The sequence below is a fragment of the Callospermophilus lateralis genome, chromosome 2 (assembly GCF_048772815.1).
Source record: "Callospermophilus lateralis isolate mCalLat2 chromosome 2, mCalLat2.hap1, whole genome shotgun sequence".
Lineage (NCBI taxonomy): Eukaryota > Metazoa > Chordata > Mammalia > Rodentia > Sciuridae > Callospermophilus > Callospermophilus lateralis.
In genome coordinates, this window is record NC_135306.1 from 203,865,313 (window position 1) to 203,885,648 (window position 20,336).

General features: G+C 59.0%; 1 protein-coding gene and 1 non-coding gene across 3 annotated transcripts; one reads left to right on the top strand and one right to left on the bottom strand.

Moving 5' to 3' along the window:
- Positions 1-1,409: 1,409 nt before the first annotated feature.
- Positions 1,410-11,860, top strand: Rps6ka4 (ribosomal protein S6 kinase A4). Of its 2 annotated transcripts, none has more exons than XM_076844735.2 (17): positions 1,410-1,535; positions 1,623-1,694; positions 2,373-2,591; positions 2,682-2,797; positions 3,362-3,469; positions 3,686-3,766; positions 3,859-3,962; positions 4,066-4,216; positions 6,737-6,901; positions 8,433-8,561; positions 8,750-8,883; positions 8,984-9,077; positions 9,525-9,698; positions 9,776-9,970; positions 10,314-10,473; positions 10,665-10,828; positions 11,023-11,860. In XM_076844735.2, exons 1-17 carry the CDS (start codon positions 1,481-1,483, stop codon positions 11,215-11,217), a joined length of 2,316 nt encoding a protein of 771 aa, XP_076700850.2. In that variant the 5' UTR covers positions 1,410-1,480; the 3' UTR covers positions 11,218-11,860. The 2 variants fall into 2 exon arrangements, with proteins under 2 accessions (XP_076700850.2, XP_076700851.2); XM_076844736.2 differs by having other exon boundaries at positions 1,473-1,535; positions 1,623-1,648.
- A 2,559-nt stretch (positions 11,861-14,419) lies between these two features.
- On the bottom strand, positions 14,420-14,492 carry Trnas-cga (transfer RNA serine (anticodon CGA)). The gene has a single exon. It is a non-coding gene; the product is annotated as a tRNA-Ser (tRNA).
- Positions 14,493-20,336: the final 5,844 nt, after the last annotated feature.

Consider the following 20,336-nt stretch of genomic DNA (forward strand, 5'->3'; position numbering starts at 1 on the left):
TTCTGGGCCGCAGGGTGGTGTGCTCCCCAGGGCACCCTCCTCTCCCCTTCATGTCTTCTGGCCTCCTCATCTTTCCCCCACCCCTTTGGGGTTGAGGCCTTTCTTGGGTAGCTCACAGCTCACTAGGTGGAGTGTCATCTGTAACCAGGAGCTGCCACAAGTGGTGGGAGGGACACTGGGACTCTGATCAGGTCCTCTAGGATGACACCTGAGAAGGAGGCAATTAGACTGGTGACAGGATGTGAGTCAGTGTACCTGGAGCCACCCAGGGGAAGGCGGGGCTGCTGGGGGCTGACCTGAGGCAGCTGAATTTGGGGGCAGGTTTAGCTGGGAGGCGTGGCTCCTCCCTCCTCTCAGCCCAGCTCCACAGGAGGGTGGAGTCAGGGCAGGCCGCTGCCCTCCAGTGGACAGAAGAGCTGAGGGCCCCCTCCCGGAGGTCTTAGGGTTGGGGGCTCTTGTGGCTGCCCAGCCCTGCTTGGTGGTCTCTGGAGGCCGGGCCAGCCAGGGGCTCTGGGCCTGATGGGAGAGGGCACTTCCCCTGGGTGGCTTTGGTATTCCTTTTCTTATTTGGCGGTGCTGGGGACTGAACCCAGGGCTCGTGCATGCCAGGTGAGTGCTGGCCAGTGAGTCATGCCCCAGCCAGGTATTCCTTCCTGAGGCCCAGTTCCAACACTCTCTTCTTAGCCTTCCTGGCATCCAGAGCCAGAGGACCCCTGGAGGGACAGGAGCTGTCTGAGGCTGTGCGGGCAGCAGCTGGCCTCGGCCTGCTTGTCTCTCAGGTAAACAGTCAAGGGGTGACCGAAAGGGAAGCTTCTGAGCGCATCCTTGCAAGGCCTGTAACCTAGCCACCCAGAAGGCTGAGGCAGGAGGGTGGCAAGTTCAAGTCCACCCTGGGCAAATGAGTGAAACTGTCTCAAGATAAAAAATACAAAGGGGGTGGGAGATGTAGTTCAGTGGCTGAGTTTCCTGGGGTTCAATCCCCAGCGCGGAGGGAAAAAAAAGGGTGAGGAGGTGGTGGGTTAACCTTTGCAAAGTGGCTCACTCTTACTGGGTATGGAGAGAATTGAACAGAGTGGCTTGTCTGCCCTCGCGGCAGGCGCTGGTGGAAGGGAGGTTGTGTGGGCACCCCTCCCCAGGGCTCTGGACACCACTGGCTGCAGGGGGCATCCTGAACGAGCACCTGGCTTGGGCCATTTCAGTTCCCCCGGGGCAAGTCGAGTGGGGCTCAAGAGCGGGCAGCCCGGGCGCCTGCCCCAGGCTGGGGACACAGGGCCACCTCCGCTGGCTGCCCACCCGCAGCCCTGCGCTGTCACGTTCCAGCCGCCTGACTTAGGCCGCGCGGGGCGGGGAGCCGGGAGGCGGTGCCGGCGCCCGCTCGGCCCCGGAGGCGGCACCAGGAAGCGCCCGCCCCGGCGGGAGCCGCCATGTAACCGGCGCCGCCCGGAGCCCGAGCCGCGCGGGCCCCAGCGACCCGCCTGCCATGGGGGACGAGGATGAGGACGAGGGCTGCGCGGTGGAACTGCAGATCATCGAAGGTGGGTGCGGGGCCTGGTGGTGGCTGCCCTAGGCAGGCGATGAGGGGCCAGGGGCTAGCTGGGCTCATTCGCCCCCTGTGCCCGCAGCCAACCTGACCGGACACGAGGAGAAGGTGAGCGTGGAGAACTTCGAGCTGCTCAAGGTGCTGGGCACGGGAGGTGAGGACCCTGGCCACCGTGCAGGTGCCCCAGGCATAGTGCCTTGTGCCTCCAGCCCGCACACCCGCCTGGGCCTGGGCCAGGCCACCGGGGCCCCCCACCCTTTCCCGGCACAGCTTGCCCTGCCAGCCCCACCCTACTGTGCCAGGGTTTCATGCCCACTTCCAGGGCGCTCCACGTTGACATCATTACTCCCTGCAAGATCCTGCGTGTGCATGCCCCCTGCTGCGACTCGCCAGCCTCCCTGGGATCATGCACCCATCCCAAGTGATTTGCACAGCTCCTCCCCTCTGTAACAGCACCGGCCCATATTTTGCAAACTCCTTATCTTGGTGTGCACATCCCTCCTCTGGCCAGGAGTGCATCTCTGCTGCCCTTCCTCCATTTGCATCCCTTTCCATCTCTCTGAGCTTGGCAGATTTGCATGTGTCCCACCCCACCCCCAGCCCCTGGAGTTGCTCTTGCCCCAGGCTGGTTTGCATGCCCCTTCTCTGGTGTTGCTGAGCACCCTCCGGAGATGTGCACACCTTTTCCTTAGAAGGCTCTGCCAGCATTTGGCACACCTGCCTCTCACCCGCAGCGTGCACACCCTTCTGGGTTGGCATCACCCCCATTCCCACCAGTCTGCACCGCCCTCCCACTCACAGCCCACCCTCCACCCACTCGCTGCTCCCACAGCCTACGGGAAGGTGTTCCTGGTGCGAAAGGCGGGCGGGCACGACGCGGGGAAGCTGTATGCCATGAAGGTGCTGCGGAAGGCGGCGCTGGTACAGCGCGCCAAGACGCAGGAGCACACGCGCACCGAGCGCTCTGTGTTGGAGCTGGTGCGCCAGGCGCCCTTCCTGGTCACGCTGCACTACGCCTTCCAAACCGATGCCAAGCTGCACCTCATTCTGGGTGAGGGCACTGCCACATACCAATTTGGGGGAATGGGGGCCGGTGAGGCCACCTGAGGGGGCCAAGTCTAACCACCAAGTGCACCTTCAGACTACGTGAGTGGCGGTGAGATGTTCACCCACCTCTACCAGCGCCAGTACTTCAAGGAGGCCGAGGTGCGCGTGTACGGGGGTGAGATCGTGCTGGCTTTGGAACACCTGCACAAGGTGGGTGAGAACCCAGCTTCCCGGCTGCTGCCATAGGAACTGGGTCTGGTTTAATGAGGGGCCTCCAAAGAGGCAGTCTCATTTCACACCCTGGGCTTCCCGGGGGTGGGGTGGTGGCCTTGGTGGGGACCAGAGCTGCTTCCCCAGGCCTCCTGGCAGGAAGCCTCAGTGCTGCTTGGTGGGGTCCCCTCCCCTGGTGCCTCCTGGAAGGGGCTTTCCTCTCACCAGGAACTCCGGGCTGCCTTCACAGAACTTCCTCAAATGGAGACTTTTGACTTGTCTCCTGAGGCCTGGGCTCTTCACACAGCCTCCTTTCTTGGGGACCTCAGAGCCTGTCCTGCGCCCCCTCACTCCTTGATTTCCTTTGATCTTCAATGGTTTCTTTTTAATCCAATGGTGCAGCTGCACCCCGGTCCCGTTCTTGCCCTAGAGATGCCTTGGCAGGTGGATGATCTTCTCTGGGGCTCTCCTTACTCTGAGCAAGGGACCTGGTGCAGAGACCAGCGGTAGGAGCTGGGGAGGGTCTTGTGGAGGGAGCCTTAGTTCCCCTCTTGCTCCCGCCAGCTGGGCATCATCTACCGAGACCTGAAGCTGGAGAATGTGCTGCTGGATTCCGAGGGCCACATCGTCCTCACGGACTTCGGCCTGAGCAAAGAGTTCCTGACGGAAGAGGTGAGCGGGGTGTAGTCTCCGCTGAGCTTCCCTCATTCAGGCTTTTCGCCTGTCTCTTCCTGTTCCCTGTCTGCATTCTGGGGGTGCAGAGTCAACAGATCCAGGAGTTTCCCCCATTTCACCCTCGGCCTTGCAAGGCCTCCTGCTCTGAGCCTTGGAGGCCACTGGAGTGCAAGAGAGGAGTGGATGAACCAATGGGTCCTCTTGTCCTTCTAGAAAGAGCGGACCTTCTCCTTCTGCGGCACCATTGAATACATGGCCCCTGAGATCATTCGTAGCAAGACGGGGCATGGCAAGGTTGGTTGGTGGAGAGGCTGGGGTGGTAGTGGCGGGGCCTGAGTGGGAGCCCATAGGCCCTCAACACCCTCACCCCTGCCCCGCCTCGGCAGGCAGTGGACTGGTGGAGCCTGGGCATCCTGCTCTTCGAGCTGCTGACGGGTGCCTCGCCCTTCACACTGGAGGGCGAGAGGAACACGCAGGCCGAGGTGTCCCGGTGAGTGGGCTGGTGGCGGGGGGCGGCCGAGGGGCTGCAGGGCCTGCCTGGGCTGGGCTGTGGGGGGGGCTCGCTGCCCCTGACGCCCCACCCATCCTCCCAGACGGATCCTGAAGTGCTCCCCTCCCTTCCCCCCCCGGATTGGGCCCGTGGCGCAGGACCTGCTGCAGCGGCTGCTGTGCAAGGACCCTAAGAAGCGATTGGGTGCGGGTCCCCAGGGGGCACAGGAGGTCAAGAACCATCCCTTCTTCCAGGTGAGGCTTCTGACCCTGTACATTCCCAGGCCAGGCTGCTGCTCTGGATGGGGGGACACTGGAGGGACAGTCTGAGCCAGGCCAGATCTACTTTATCCAGAAACCCTCAGATGGACAAGGCCGGTGTGCATATTAGGGGCTGGGCTCACGCCGTTTCCACAGAAGCTGGGCAGGTGTGTTCCAGGAGGGAGGAACACCAGGCTCATCACAGTCGCACCTGGGAATGGACTGGCCAGCGCTTTCAGAGGTCAGAGCCACAGAAGGCTGGTGCCCTGCCCAAGATGGCACGGGAATGGTGGCGAGTTGGGACCAGATCCCTGCTGTGGATGGGTCTCTTATGGCCCAGACGGGCACTGCAAGTGACACTCATGGTTGACAGCATCCGCACAGGTGTTCTGCTCTTTGTTCCTACTGGTCCTTGTGCCTGTATCTCAGATGGACCGGGGATCAGGCCACGTGGGCTTTTGTCCCCTTGTGGAGAGCACATGCACGTTCGAGAGTGGCACACAGTGAACTCTGCCTCGTGAGACCTGGTTGACTCAGGCACTGCACGTGGCCCTAGCGTCGCCTGCCAGAACCCTGTGACAGTGAACACCCGTTGCAGGGCGGCCCTTTGCTGACATGGTTTCATGTTACTTTTGGAACCCTCTGAGGGTCCCCCTCTTTCCACACGCAGAAGCTGAGGTTCAGAAAAGTTCAGTCATTTGCCCAGTGCCACCAAACCAGGCAGTGATGGAGCCAGATTCAAACCCAGGGCCAGTGGACCTCAATGCCCGTGTCTCAGCTGCCGCAGTCTTTTACACGTGGGATCCGATTTGCCACTTATCTGACGGGGTCACAGGGCCACCCACTGTGGGCCCTCGCTGTGGCCAGGGACTCTGCCACCCATATGTGAATGCTGACCCTGGACCTTCCTAGCCATGCCAGCCTAGAAGGCGGCCCTGAGACGCTCGGAGGTGAAGTTCGGGGGTGGGGGTGGGGAAGAGGAGGTGACCGAGCAGGGTCAGTTCCTTCAGTGAACTCTTCCGGCCCTGTGTCAAGAGCATTGCCAGTTTGAAGCTGGCCGAGGAAACTCAGCAAGACCCTGTCTCAAAATTAAATAAAAAGGGCTGGGGACGTACTTTGGTGGAAGAGCATTCCTGGGTTCAATCCCCAGTGCTTCCAAGGAGAAGAAGGTCATAAATTCCTGAAGCTGGCTGGTGCTTCAGGATGGGTCTGGGAGCGGCTGACTAGCCAAGCTGCAGAGCCCCCCCAGGTCTTTGGGCCCAAAGCTTGGAAGGAGGGTTCCCTTCCTTCTGCCCTCTGCACAATCTTTCTGGTGACAGCAGTGCTGAGCTCCCTGATGGCAGAATGGGGGCCTTCAAGCCTCTTGTCTGCAATTGATCAAAGGCCAACTCAGAATGGTGGCGTCCACTGGGACAGAATTGGCTGCTAGCACCAGAGATCAGGATGGACAGTGACCTAAAAAGTCAGTGCTTTCTTTAGCTTTGTTCTCACACAAAAGAAGTGCAGAGGTTGGCAGGCCACAGGTGCGTGGTGTCTCCATGGGGCCAAGGTGTCTTCAGGAACCTAAGCTCTTCTCGTCTCTTCTTTTGGTTCTCTTGTTCTTAGCATGTAGCCTCCAACCTGAGGGTTGCTTCATGGCCCAGGCTGGCTGCTGAAGCTCTTGAACCCAGGGATGCTGTACCACTGAGCTGTACCCCCAGCCCTTTTTATTTTTATTCATTTATTTTTGAGACAGGGTCTTGCTAAGTTAAACTCGTTAAGTTGCTGAGGCTGGGCTTGAACTTGTGATCCTCTTGTCTCAGCCTCCCAAACCGCTGGGCTTATAGGTGTGCACCACCATGCCTGGCTCCCATTTCCTTCCTGAGGATCTTTCCCTGAACTCCTACCTGGCAATTTTTGCTTATAAGTTTTTTGGGCATCCCTAACATCAAGAGAGGGTGAAATATTGTATTTTAGTTCTGTATATTTTCTCCTGGAGTAAAATTGTGACTTCAGTGCTAAGAAAGACAGGGAGAGTAGATATTGGAGAGGCAACTAACAGATTCCTCCACATTAGCTTACACACAAAAGGGCATATTTATACTCCAATGAGTGAAAAGTCCAAAGAACAGGGGTCTGGCTTCAGGCAAGGCTGGTTACAGGTGCTGAGACTTCTTGGTTCTGCTTTTCTGCATGGGGACTTCATCATTAAGCCTCAGGAGGGTCCTGGTCCTCAGCAGTTCCAGACCCACCTCCTCCCAGTAGGATAGATGTACTTATTTGTCATGATGACTCTATTACAAGCTCCACAACCGGTGAAGTGTGATGGAGGGCGGTTCTCCGGAGGGGAATAGGGGCTCTGTTACCAGAGGGAGGGAGGCGGGAGCTGGGGAGGTAGGTAGAACAGCTGCCCGTCCCAGATGCCAGGTATGCCCTTGCCTTGTTGGGGAGCTGCCCATGGGGGTGACTCCAGTGAAGTGGGGTCTCCAGTACCTGCCCTTGGACCCCTAATCTCTGATGATTCCTTTTCCCCAGGGTCTAGACTGGGCTGCTCTGGCTGCCAGGAAGATCCCGGCCCCATTCCGGCCCCAGATCCGCTCAGAGCTGGATGTGGGCAACTTTGCTGAGGAATTTACTCGGCTGGAGCCTGTCTACTCACCCGCTGGCAGCCCCCCGGCTGGGGACCCTCGAATCTTTCAGGTGAGAACTCCTGGATCTGCAGACTCCGAAGAGGAGGGAGCTTCGGTCTGCCCCTGCCCTGGCTGACTGTGGGCACCACGTAGGCCCCGGGTCCCAGTCAGGACATTGCCTCTCCTCCAGGCCTCCCCACTTACAGATGCCTGGGGCTGTCGGTTATGGAAACCAGTGCAGCTGGGCACGTGTTTGATGGTTCATGGTTTAAACTTTGTGTTAATTTCCCTTCTAGTCCATCATCCCCTTGTTATTAAAAAAATATTGTTTTTGAATTACTCACGTGCTTATGTGGGCATCCAGGAGGAGGTGCCACATTTATCCCGTGGCTCTGCAGGCCCCTGTCACTGTGCAGCTTGCTCTTCACTAGCACCCCACCTGATGCGTTGGGGGCACCACTGAAGTGCCCAGAGGCTCCAGGATGCACCTCTGTGTCTTTGCGCACGCTGTTCCCTCTACCTGGAGTGTCCTGCCACAGTAGTCCCCTGGCAAGCCCCCATTCACCGTCTCCTCCTCAACCACTCACCAGGCCCCCAGGGTCCCCCTTTCCCTGTGCACCAGCCCTCTGTGGATGGCACCTTCTACTGGGCAGTTTGACCTGTTGTATCCCGACTGGTCCGGATGCCCCCAAGAGGTGGGACTGTGTGTTCAGTCCTTGTGTCCCTAGGCCCAGCTCTGATGCCGGGCCTGTAAGACCGGTCTATACGTAGTCAATAAGAATAGACCAGTATCAAGGATGGATGGGTCAGCCCCTGTATGAAACTCTAGAACTGACAACTCTGCTCCAACGCCCCTCACTGCACCGTCCCAGTCTGATGAGAAAGTTGGTTTTGGTTAATCGTTGGTTATTTTCCATTCATTTATGTAACGATTCAGAAATGTGTCTTGAATACCTGCAGCGTGCCAGGCACTCATCTGGGCACCAGGGATGTATCAGTGAACCTAACAGATGGAAGTCCTGCCTCTGAGCAGCTTGCATTACAGTGCACAGTGGGGCCAGGTTTTCAGGAGAGAGCAGCACACAGTTAAAGTTACCCTTGAAACTCTCTGGAACTGCTGGCACTCGGGGGCCTCAGGAAAGCCAAAGAGTCAACTCTGGCTTCTCTCCGCACGTCCTCAGGGGCTCCACCTTGCCAAGGGGGCCAAATTCTGGTTTGAAAGGGAAGGATTTTTTTTCCCCCTCAGCAACGTTGACTTCTCATGAGCCCAGTGATGTCAGGCCACAGTGCTTTCATGCTTTTGCCAGTCATTTTCTTGGTCACTAGCATGTGCCAGGTACTTTGGGAGGGACCTCATTGTGTTGAGGAAGGTGGGGTCAGAGACTGGCGGGGGACTGACAGGGCCCCAAGCCATTATGAAGCCAGGTGGAACAGAATGTGTCCACCATCCCCTCTGCACCAGGATGCAATGGGGACGTCCCCCACAGTCCCTTTGCCCAGGTCTTCCTCCTGCCTCCCCCACCCTCTGGCGCAGGCTTTCCAGGGTTCCTCACCTGCACCCCTGACCCCCATGCCTATGTGCCCTTGACCGCGCCTTGCAGGGATACTCTTTCGTGGCGCCGTCCATCCTGTTTGATCACAACAATGCTGTGATGATTGACGCGCTGGAAGCCCCCAGCCCTGGAGACCGGCCTGGCCGGGCAGCGGTGGCCAGGAGTGCCATGATGCAGGTGGGCTGGGCTGGGCTGGGGAAATGCTAACTTTGGGTGTGAGGGGTCTGGGATGGGGAGTACGGCCTGGGTGCACCAGGCGTCCCCAGTGTCTTTGATGAGGTCCTGAGCCTCTTTGAGGTGGGTCGTGGTGTGGTGTGGCCATGGGTCTCCAGGGTGGGCCTCTGATGCGCCCCCTTTGCCTCCAGGACTCGCCATTCTTCCAGCAGTATGAGCTGGACCTTCGGGAGCCGGCTCTGGGTCAGGGCAGCTTCTCTGTGTGTCGTCGCTGCCGCCAGCGCCAGAGCGGTCAGGAGTTTGCAGTCAAGATCCTCAGTCGCAGGTGGGAGCGACCCCCAGCCAATTGGCCTGGGTGGAGGGGCTGGCAGAGGGCCACTCTAGTCCCAGAGGGCCGCTCCAATCCCGCCTGCCCCATTCCCCAGGCTTGAGGCGAACACGCAGCGCGAAGTGGCCGCCCTGAGGCTGTGCCAGTCGCACCCCAACGTGGTGAATCTGCACGAGGTTCATCACGACCAGGTGACTGCTTCCAGGCTGAGGTGGACTGCAGGGACTCTGAGATCAGGAGGAGGGGCCTGAGGGCCATGGGCGGGGCGTAGGATCGAATGTGGTGTCCTTGGGGTCCTGAGGGGACCCAGGAGGCCGAGAGGTGGGATTTGAGGGCAGTAGGTCCCGAGGACTGTAGGGCGGGGCGGAGGATGGCCTAGGAGATGGACTTGGCGGTGGGCATGTAAGGTGTTAGGATTTACGGGGGCGGGGCTTTAAAGTGGCCAAAGAAGTGGGTCCTGGGAGGGGTAGAATCCGAGGACTGGAGGTGTGGCCTATGCGTGGCTCTTGCGGGTGGTATCAGGTCAGGGCTGGAACGTGAGGGGTCCAAGGACTGGGGACGGGCCTGGCCGCCGTGTGCGCCTGGCTGGGTTCCGTCAGTGGAGGCGAGGTGACCGTGGCCCTCCGCGCCGCCCGCAGCTGCACACGTACCTGGTCCTGGAGCTGCTGCGGGGCGGGGAGCTGCTGGAGCACATCCGCAAGAAGCGGCACTTCAGCGAGTCGGAGGCGAGCCAGATCCTGCGCAGCCTCGTGTCGGCCGTGAGCTTCATGCACGAGGAGGCGGGCGTGGTGCACCGCGACCTCAAGCCCGAGGTGGGCGAGGGACCTCGGCGCTGGGGCAGGGGTGGGCGCGTGAGGCCGCCCCTGACCGCGGGCCGCTGTCCCTATAGAACATCCTGTACGCGGATGACACGCCCGGGGCGCCGGTGAAGATCATCGACTTCGGGTTCGCGCGACTGCGGCCGCAGAGCCCCGCGGGGCCCATGCAGACGCCCTGCTTCACGCTGCAGTATGCGGCCCCTGAGCTGCTGGCGCAGCAAGGTTACGACGAGTCCTGCGACCTTTGGAGCCTGGGCGTCATTCTGGTAGGAATCGTGGTCCCCAAGAAGGTTTCAGGTTGGCCCAAGCCTGGGTTGGAGGTCTTACTGATTGGGGAGTAGTAACACGAGGCGGGGGACCAGGTCGCTTTAGTGGGGACGGCTGGTTTGCATCTAAGATTGAGATGGGGGTCTTCCTAAATACAGGGCGTCGCTGTGGTGTTGGGGTTGAGGCATCCGTGTACTAGGGGTAGAAATCAGGGTTCATCATGCTAGGGTCTCAGAGGCGTCACCCCAGGGTAGAGGCGAATGGTTCTGTGGGTGGGCTTAGGGGTCAGCCTGGGGCCTGCAGCCTGTAAGGTCTCACTGTCCCCCGCCCACCTTCTCCTAGTACATGATGCTGTCGGGGCAGGTGCCCTTCCAGGGGGCCTCAGGCCAGGGCGGGCAGAGCCAGGCAGCCGAAATCATGTGCAAGATCCGCGAGGGGCGCTTCTCCCTTGACGGGGAGGCCTGGCATGGCGTGTCAGAGGAAGCCAAGGAGCTGGTCCGAGGTGCGGAGCTGGAGGTCGCAATCCGTGGTTGGGGACGGGGAGGTCATACGGTTACTTATTCTGGGGCAGGCATGGTCACTGGGTCCGGTGTCCTCGTTGGGGGATGGATAAGGAGGAGAGTGGGGCTGTTTGGATCTCTGGGTGCAGCCTCCACATGACCCCTTTCTCACACTTCCCTGTCCCTCCTCCAGGGCTGCTGACTGTGGACCCCGCCAAGCGGCTGAAGCTCGAGGGGCTGCGAGGTAGCTCGTGGCTGCAGGACGGCAGCGCGCGCTCTTCGCCCCCACTGCGGACGCCGGACGTACTGGAGTCCTCTGGGCCAGCGGTGCGCTCGGGGCTCAACGCCACCTTCATGGTAAGGGCGGGGCCGGCGGGGTGGGCGGGGCCTCGATCCGGGTCCGGGGAGGCGCGGAGCCCGAGCCTGGAAAGGTCGGGTCAACCAAGCCTGGCCTCGGGTCCTTTGGGGTCCTCACCTTTGGGAGGCTGCAGGTCAAGACCTGGTAGGAGGAGGGCCAGCTAGGATCCGGCCTGACCCTGCCTTCCCACCAGGCGTTCAATCGCGGCAAGCGGGAGGGCTTCTTCCTGAAGAGCGTGGAGAACGCGCCGCTCGCCAAGCGGCGCAAGCAGAAGCTGCGGAGTGCAGCCGCCTCCCGCCGCGGCTCCCCCGCGCCTGCCGCCCCGGGCCGGGCCCCTGCCACCAAGGGAGCCTCCCGCCGAGCCAACGGCCCCCTGCCCCCCTCCTAGCCCCACACCACTGTGACCCCTTCCCCGGAGGAGCTGGGACCTGGCTTCTGTCAGCAGCTCCACCCCGTCCCCGGGATTCGCCCCTTCCTCACCCTCCCGCACCCCACTCCCAGACAGAGCAGAAGTATTTTTATAAGCAGAGAATTTTTTATGTCTTACCAGATAGAGTTAGGGATGCAGGGAAGGAGGGGCTGCCTGGGGTGCGTGTCGCCGCCTTCTCCCAGACACTGCCTCACCTGGCGGAAGGTCCCGGTTCCTACACGCTGGGTTGTCACTGGCGAGAAACTGGGACCCCCTCCCTGTTCTCCCTTGAGGCGTGGCTTCTGGGAGGGGACACTCCTCAAGCTGTCACTTTATGGACTGTCTGTGCAATCATGTCCACCAAAGACCTGTGTTGGGGGGATTGAGGGAGAGACCCTGGGGCCCCCTCAAGTATTTCTGCCTCACTTTATGTCACCTGCTTCTCCCCTATTGGGGCTAAGGAAGGAGGTAGGCGACCCTTAGAGGGGAGGCCCCTTTCTCACCCACCCTTTCCCCTTTGGCACAGCTGTTCCTGGCCGAGGGTGGGGCCATGTGGGCTGGGCATCCACTGTCACTGCCTCAGCCCATCCAGGCTGTGCCTTTGACTTTAAAATAAAAGTCCACCCAGTGCTGTGTGTGGCACCTGTGCCTGTGTTTGTTCCTGGGACAGGGTGTAGGACCTGGGGGTGGGTGGGAAGAACAGGCAGATCTTATGAACAGCAACGCCACTCTCGTCTTGGGTACCTGTACAGCTCTGCCAGGTATTTAGGATTCTCTTGGTTGTAGGTAATAGAAAACCCAACCTAAACTTGCTTAAGCAACACACAGGCGTTCTTAGGCTCTTTTAACTATAACTTCAGGTGAGGCCTGATCCAGAATAAAAAACGTGATCAGGACTCTCTTTCCCAGTCCCAGCTCTTCATTCTGCGTCCTTGGCGATGCTCTGGACTGAAGGACTTTCCCTGTGGCCCTTCAGGTGCTCCAGAGTCTATGATTGAAAAGCAGACTTTGCCTAGATCGCCTGTCTCTATCACCGGGTTTCAGTGCTTGGATTCCCCTAGGAAGTTTCAACCTGTGCTCTGATTGGATCTGCTTTAGGTCACGTGCCTACCGTGAGCCAATCACTTTGGCCAGAGATGCCATGTGCTAATTGGCTGTTAGAGCTGGATGGTGGCCTTCCCCTTGAGAAGCTGACTGAATGGGTGGGCTGAGGGGAGGTCGGTTGAGCCAGGCTGGCCACTGTGGATCTCATAGTGACCACAGTGTCAAAGCATGGTTCCCTCTCAGGGAGTGTCTGGGACTCCTTGCTGGGTGACCCTTGCTGGCCATTGTGGCCACGGGGCAATGGTGGCCTGAGCACCTTTGCTGGTGTCCCAGGTCAGGGTCTTTTGTCCATATAATGTGGCTGTCCTGCCAGAACGCACCCCAGGGCCTGCCTGGATAGCACCCCAGTTTGTCTCCCCGTGACTCCTCCCCACTTAGCTACCTCGTGGGACCATTTCCCGGTGGAGCTTCCTCTTTGGGCCTGAGATTTGCACTTGGACAAAAAGGTACCTGGAGACTTGAGGATCTGAGCTGGGGTCCCAGAGGTGCCCAAGTCAGGGCAAAGCCAGGGGGACCTCGGGAGCAACCGCTGCTGGCTGGTGGGCATGTGGCGCCCTGTGGAAGTGGATCCAGTTGGGGGTCGCGGGTGCCCAGCCAAGTCCCATCCTGTCAATCTGAGAAGGCAGGGAGGGACCCGGGACAAGGCTTCCAGGAGGAGGGGAGGGGAGATGTCACTAATTCTGACTCCTGAGTTATGGCACTCCTGAGTGCCACATGAGCAGGTCACCTAATAGCCCTGGGCCTCCCCATCTGTCATCAGGAGGAACTCGAGTACTAACAGCTGTGAGTGCAGCGCTCAGCAGCAAGGGCGCATTGGGATTTAGGGAGTCTTGCGATGTGCAGAAGCCCCCCTCGCACTCTACAGGGCAGTCGCATTTAAGGGCACGAAAATGTCCCATTTCCCCACACGCTCATGAGCACCAGGTGTGGCCGTTTAAAGTTCTTTGCCTGTTGGATAAGTAAAGAGCCGTCTCTCACCTGCGACTTCTTCACCTCTCACCCCCTGTCATTCACAGCCACTCTGTGAAAGGGGACCTCAGCTTCATTTCAAAGGTGAAGTAACTGGGAAGTGGCCCTGAGGAGGGAGCCTGCTAAGATGGCAGAGCAGGACTCCAAGGGACGAGTCAGCTTTGACTTGAGTCCTGCCTTTACCCCGTGTGGCTGGGATCCTGTAGATGGGTGTGTTGGGCTCCAGGCTGGCCAGGGTGTGAACCTGGAGGGCTCAGGGTGGGCACAGGGGAGGTGGAGGCAGAGGCCAGCGATCGCGCTCCCCCTCTTCCTTCCGCCCTCCTCCTCTTCCTCTTTTGCTGGGAATGGAACCTCAAGTTCACTAGGCCAGTGCTCCACACCCAGCCAGGACTCCGGCTTCTCCTGGACTTGGGCTTCTGACAGCCCATCCTTACACGGAGGCCGTCCTTTCCAGAAGAGTTGGGCGAACTCACCTCCTGCATTGGGCCCTGATTTCTCCTCTTGCTCCCTTAAGATGCTGAGGTCCTGAGAAACCCATAAACCTCTGGCTCCCTTTGAGCCACGTTAACTAATTATGGTTAGAACTAAAGTCAGGGGCATGGGGTTTTAGACTGTGCCTTGGGGCAGCCACTGTTTAACCCAGGGCAAGGTCTTCTCCAATGTTCTGTGGGCTCTAAATAAGAATATTCTGCACTAATGAAGGACTTGCAGACAGGCCTGTACCAGGCAGCAGAGGCTTGTGTTTCGGGGGTAGGCAGTGTGTGGTTTACGATAAGAGCATGCTCAGGGAAGTTTGGGTGGCTTTTATTGATCAACCACAAGGGCTGGCAGCCTGGGCAGCCTTCCTGTGTGATCTAATCAGCCCAAGCAGAATCACGCTGCACCAGAGACGCGCTCTGCTTTCCAGCGGGCCACAGCCCCCACTCCTCCCTATTGCTCACACTGGTGCTGTCCTTCATGGATCTCCCTGATGCCTCTAGCTATTTGAGTTTGTGACTCTGCTGCACAGAAATGGAAGTTGTAAGGTATCAAAGATGCCCTGAAATGTTTTTCTTTTGTTTCAAAATGTAAATTTAATTAATTAATTAATTAATTGATTAATTAATTTTGGTGGTGCTGGAGATTGAACCCAGGGCCTTGTGCATTCGAGGCAAGCACTCTACCAACTGAGCTACATCCCCAACCCACAAAATGTAAATTTAATTTATATCCGTGAAAAGAAAAGAAGTTGATGTGATTTGAAATCCAAAGGGCACAAAAAGAATGCACAGAGAAAAACTGCCCAGTGACCTGACCCTCAGCCACCAGTTCCCTGTTCCTAGAAGCAGCTAATGCCAGCAGTCCCATGTGGCCTTGCAGTGTAGTTGAACAGGGCGCATATGATGAAATATTTGGGACTGGGACGTGGCTCAGTGGAAGAGCCCTCGTCTGGCCTACGGGACACCTTGAGTTCCATCTCCAGCCACACACACGCACACACACACACACACACACACACACACACCACATTAATTGAACCTTAATTGACTGATTTTGTATTTGTCAGAAAAATACAAAAGAGAGGAAAATGAAAAATCATCTGGCTTTCTCCCCATAGATAATCTTTGTCCCTTGACATTTTGATGTATGCACTTTCAGATTTCTCTTTATCAATACAGATTTTAATTGAAATGGCATCAATAGGTGGAGTCTCGTAGCCTGTCTCAAACTCAGCAATCGACTGTGATTATCTTTCTATGTCAATGATGATATTTTGCAGTTTTTTCGTAGCCGTCCCGGATCTGTGTACGGGACACCACGATTCATTTCTGTGGTGTCTGTCTGCGGCTTGGCGGACCCCCTCCATTCCTGGCTCTTCTCCCTGGTGCTGCAGCGAGCATCCTTGGATCCGCATCTTTACTCACCTGTCCAAATATTTCCTCGGGACACATTTCCTGGAAGTGGAATTAATGGGCTAGAGGATATGCCCATGCATGCAGCTTTGGAGGGCTTTGGATGAATTAGCTCCAAGTGTCTTTCAGAAAAACCCTGCCATTTTCTGTGACTTGCAGTAACATGGGCGAGGTCCAAGGAGCGCTGTCTCCTTTAAAGTGAGACGGTGCTTCTGCCGGGCCAGGCTGAGCGTGCCTTGTGCCCTTCCTCTGACTGCTTTCCAGGAGGCTGCTGTGCCCAGGAGCCCTCCCTGCCCTGGGGTGGCTGGGCCCCGGTGTGTGGGGGGGCGGTGGCCATGAGAGGGGAATGGTAAGAGCAGGGACCTACAAGTTTGAGGCCAGCCTCAGCAACTTAGGGAGACCCTGTCTTAAAATGAAATAAAAAGGGTTGGGGTGTAGCTGGGTGGTACAGCAGGGTTCTATTTCAGCACAAAAAAAAAAAAAAATCCAAATGTAGAGTATGTGCACTTGTGAGTGTGTAAGGGGGTGTGTGCGAGGGTGGTTGTGGGTGCCCCCCTCCCCCACAAGGGAGTGCAGTGCCCCTGCAGCTTCGCAGCAAACCCTTTATTCTCCGGGCTCCTTCCCCTGCCTCAGGCCCAGGCTGGGCTGGGGGTCGTGGGATTCAGACCCCTGGCCAGGACAGTGACACTGCACCCAAGGGGGTGGGCCTGGGGCTGCAGGGGGGGCGTGGGCAGGCAGCCGCTGACTGTGGCTGAGGTGAGGACAAGGGCGGGTGGGGAAGCCATCTCCTGAGAGGGGAGAAGGGGCTGCTGGGAGGGGGCAGCGGGCCTGGGGGGGCAGGAGTGGCTGAGGCTGCCTGTGGGGCCTGGGTCAGCCGGGAGCCCTGGCCTGCTTGGGGCCAACCCCTCCTCCCTGTAGCCCCAGTGGCTGGAGCGCGTCTTCCAGGAGGGACCTGGGCTTGCCTGAGCTGGCCAGGGCAGAGGACCAGAGCCCGGGGGCTGGGAGGCCCCAGCCATGCCCCAGCCTTCAAGCTATCTGCAGCTTGGGGCAGAGGACACGTGCGGGACCCCATGGTCCCCTTCTTGAGAGGCCCCAGGCCCCTGTTGCTCCCTGGGCTCTGGTCCTTGCAGGGGCAGGCTGCTGTGACCAGGCCCAGGGACCTTCTGCTCTCAGGCTCCCTGTCTGGGTGGCAGGTGGAGACAGGGAAGGGGATGCGGGGAGCAAAACCGGGTCAATGGCCCAGAGAGTGGTCAGGCGCACGGGGCGTGAAGGCCATTGTGGGGGGGTTCCTCCCAGCCTCGGGGGGCTCCTCTCAGGAGAGGGTCCTTAGGGGGGGCTGGTCACAGTGTGGGGGGGGTAGGAGGGAGACGCTGGGCAGGGCCAGGCTGTGGGGGGGAGGGGCAGGTGGGTCCAGTGGTACTCCCAGGGCCACCCGGCTTTGCCACCCAGTGGGGACAGGAGGAGGGAGGGCGTGGGGATATTCTGGAAGTGGTGTCTGTTGCTGCTGCCTGTGTCACTGGCCAGACTCGTCATCCGCCCCTCCCCCTCTGACTGAGAGGGGCCGCTGGGACCCTGGCGGACTGTCCATGCTGGTCCTCGCTGGGCACATCAGGTGGCCCTGGCACCACAGCCCCCGCCGCATGGGAGCCAGAGAGTCAAAACCCAGCACAGGCCACGCCTTCCCCGGCCGCCCAGGCCCCTCCCAGCTTCTCACTGTGTCCAGCCCCCTGTTCCGGGTCCCCAAACGCGCGGTGCTGGCTCTGCACACCTGGTCCCTGAGCGGGGCACGGGTTCCTTCTCTGGGCCAGGCTGCTGCTGGGCCTTCTTCAGGCTCCGCTGGGAGCAGCCCCGGAGACCCCGGGCTCCCGCCGCAGGGCAGGCCCCACCCAAGCAGCCGCCCCGGGCTGTGGTCTTGTGTGGTGGTCAGTTTCTTCCTCCAGGCCCCGGCGCTGGCAGCGGGAAGGAAGCAGCACACCTGGGGGAGGAGCCCGGGCAGGCAGGGGGCTGGGGGCAGCCGCACGTCAGGTCACAGCCGTGGGGAGGCCGGGTTCCAGGGCCTTCCCCACCCGCGTCCCCTGGCCCCGGCTGGCAGCTCAGTCCAGGGAAAGTGCTGTGGAGGGAGGGAGCACTGTCCGGGTGGTCCCGGTCCCCGGCAAGGACAGCGGGGTGCTGAGCCCGTGGGTGGGCCTCGCTGTGCGCGGCTGGTGCACACTGTCATCACCGCCACCGTGTCACGACAGATCACGGTGGCCGTGACGGTTGGCATGGCCGTGCTAGAGGGCAGGCGCCAGGCCCAGCCCGCGGGTGTGGTTATGGGTTGTCCTTGTTTCACGGATGGAAGATGAGGCCGGCAGAGGTGGGTGGTCCCAGGTCACAGAAGGCCCTGGAACCCGGCCCCGACTCCAGAGCCTGAGGGGCCTCCAATGGAGCCTCTCCAGGGGGGACGCAGGGCCTTCTTCAGATCAGCTGCCCGGTCCCTCATCCTAGCCCAGCTTTCCATTCAGGTCAACAACTGGGGACCGGGATGTGAAGGCTGCTCTGGAACAACTAGAAGTAAATCGTTTTGGGGGGAAACAACACACAGATGGGCCAGGAGGGGCAAGCTCCGGAAGGCATGCGAGACCCTGCGGTCTCAGGGGACCACCAGCCGAGCATTACTCAGTTGCGGTTTTAATACCTCCATCAAAGGATGAAATTGCAGCCAATTTAATTTGAAGATAGTAATGGGTTCTCTCTTTCCCTTTCCTTTCCCCTCCTTCCCTCCCTCCCTCCCCCTAACTCTCTTCCTTCTTTCCTTCCTTTGTCTCTCTCCCCCTCCCCCCTTTCCTTTCTAAGCCCAGGGATGATTTACCTCCTAGCTAGATCCCTGGCCCTTTGTATTTTGAGACAGGTCTTCCTAAATTGCTGAGGCTGACCTTGAACTTGTGATCCTCCTGTCTTAGCCTCCCAAGTAGCTGGGATTACAGGCTGCGCCTCTGAGCCCAGCTGAATCATTTATTTTACTTTTATTCTCCAATCGCACGACCCTTCATAACAGAGCTAGTGTGTCAGTGAGCTTAGCAGAAGAGTCTGGCTTTACCAACAGAAAAGGATCAAAGGAAATTCGAAGGGGGAAGCAGGGGCTATCAGAGAAGACTGGCTGAGGCGAAGGTCACAAGATGGTGCCAAACTTCAGTACAAAGTGGGCCCAGGACACCTGAGACTTGGCCTTCTCTTTTAAGATGCCGCCATCACTGTTCCTGGCTTCTACTATTTCAATCCTTTGGCTCTGACAAGGACTCAGGAGAGGAGGTGGCTTGAAGTTCTACCCTAATCTCATTCAACTCTCAAGAAGGTGTGGCCAAGGCTGCGGCCCCACCCCGTCTCCCTGAGCAACAGGAAACCTATAGAGCTGGGTGTGTCAAGGAGCTTTTTATAACACCACATTCCCTGGTTTCTCAGAAAGAGGCCAATGAGAAGAGAGCAAAAGTTACCAGGTGGTGTTTCTGGGAAAGCTCTTCAAAGGAGGCTGACTCAGCTGGAAGGCATGTCTTTTTTTGCCCTTGTTCCTTCTTACTCCCTGCTGCCTGGAACATGGATGTGATGTCTGGAGCTACAGTAGCTATTTTGGGAAGATGAAGTGACCTCAAGGATGGAATCTTCATGTCAATGATGATGAGGAACAAGAAAGAAGGAGCTTGGCTCACTGATGGCCATGCAGCTGCTGTATTGATCCCCATTGGTTACCCCTAGACTTCCTTTTTACATGAGATAAAAACTTAGCCTCCATTGGGTTCCAGCCACTTATTTTGCTTCTCTATAACGTGTGTAATTTTTAAGTGATGGCAAAGGGTTTTGAGTCCTCGGATGCCTCATTTCTTATCTCTATTGATGAATAAGAAGTTTGATAAGGAGGAAGCCTGTGTCCCTGAAGTGCCTGCTGGGAGGAGAGCCTGCTTGCCCTGGCTCCAAAACTCATGTTGAACTTAATTGCTATTGTCACGGAACAGAGGTGGGGCCTCGGGAGGCGGCCAGGTTGCTGGGCGAGGTGGCCGTAAAGCCCAGACTGGGAGGCTGAGGCGGGAGGACGGCAAGTTCAAACCCAGCCTCAGCAACTCAGTGAGGCCCTAAAGCGACTCAGCAAGACCCCGACTCAAATAAAAAATCAGAAAAAGGGCCGAGGACGCGGGCTGGCCGTCTTGAGAGTGGGTGTGCTGTGAGCTCAGCCCCCTCCTGTCCTCTTTCTGCTTCCCACGTGACGCCCACCTGGTGAGGATGCATCCAGAACTCCCTGTCCTCTGTGAGCCCCGGGCTCAGCAGAAAGTGGACTCTGACGCTGCTCTTTAGGGCGGGGGCCTGGTGTGGGCTCAGTCCCATTTGCGGGAAGGGACGCCCACGCGGGTTTCTCCTCCTAGGCCGGGTGCAGAGGTGCCCAGGGGGGAGGAGAGGAGGCAAGGGTGGCCGAGAGGGTGCTGCAGAGGGAGGCTGGAGCCTGTCCTGCGGAGCTGTTTCTAGGAGGGGTGGTGAGCCTCTGGGCTCGGGCAGCGGCCCTCCCAGGCCTGGGTGACAGTGGACAGTGCAGCCATGGGGAGGACGCAGAGCCTTGTGCGTCTGCCCCAGCCCAGCCTCACCTGGACCTTCCAGGGCCTGCGACCCGAGGCTGCTGTCCCGAGGGTGGCCCACCAGAGGCTGCAGGGAGGCGCGGCCAGGCGGAGACGCTGGACCTGTACTGAGCGCTGTGAGTCGCTCCAGAGGGCCCCCAGGGTCCCTGGGTGCTGGGTGCAGGGCTGACTGGTGTGGCCAGCCGGGTGCCAGAACCTTGGCTGTGTAGCTGGAGCCCTCATCTGCGCCTGATGGCCAAGTGGGACACGCAGGTTGCCTGGGAGCTGGCATCGGATGAGCTTAATTAACATCGTAAATCCCCAGCCCTCCCCCTGCAGGGAGCCACCCATGGAGCGCTGCACTCAGCAACTGCTCCATAAACACTCCCAAGTTCAAGTTCATGGCCCTCAATGCCCTGTCTTGTAGCTCACTCTGCATTTTCTCAGTCTGTTCCACGTTTGCTTATTGAATCAGCAATCTGGCCGGGTGCATCTAAAGGCAAGTACAGCCAGCTTCCTCCCTCCCTCCTTCCCTCCCTCCTCCCTTCTTCTC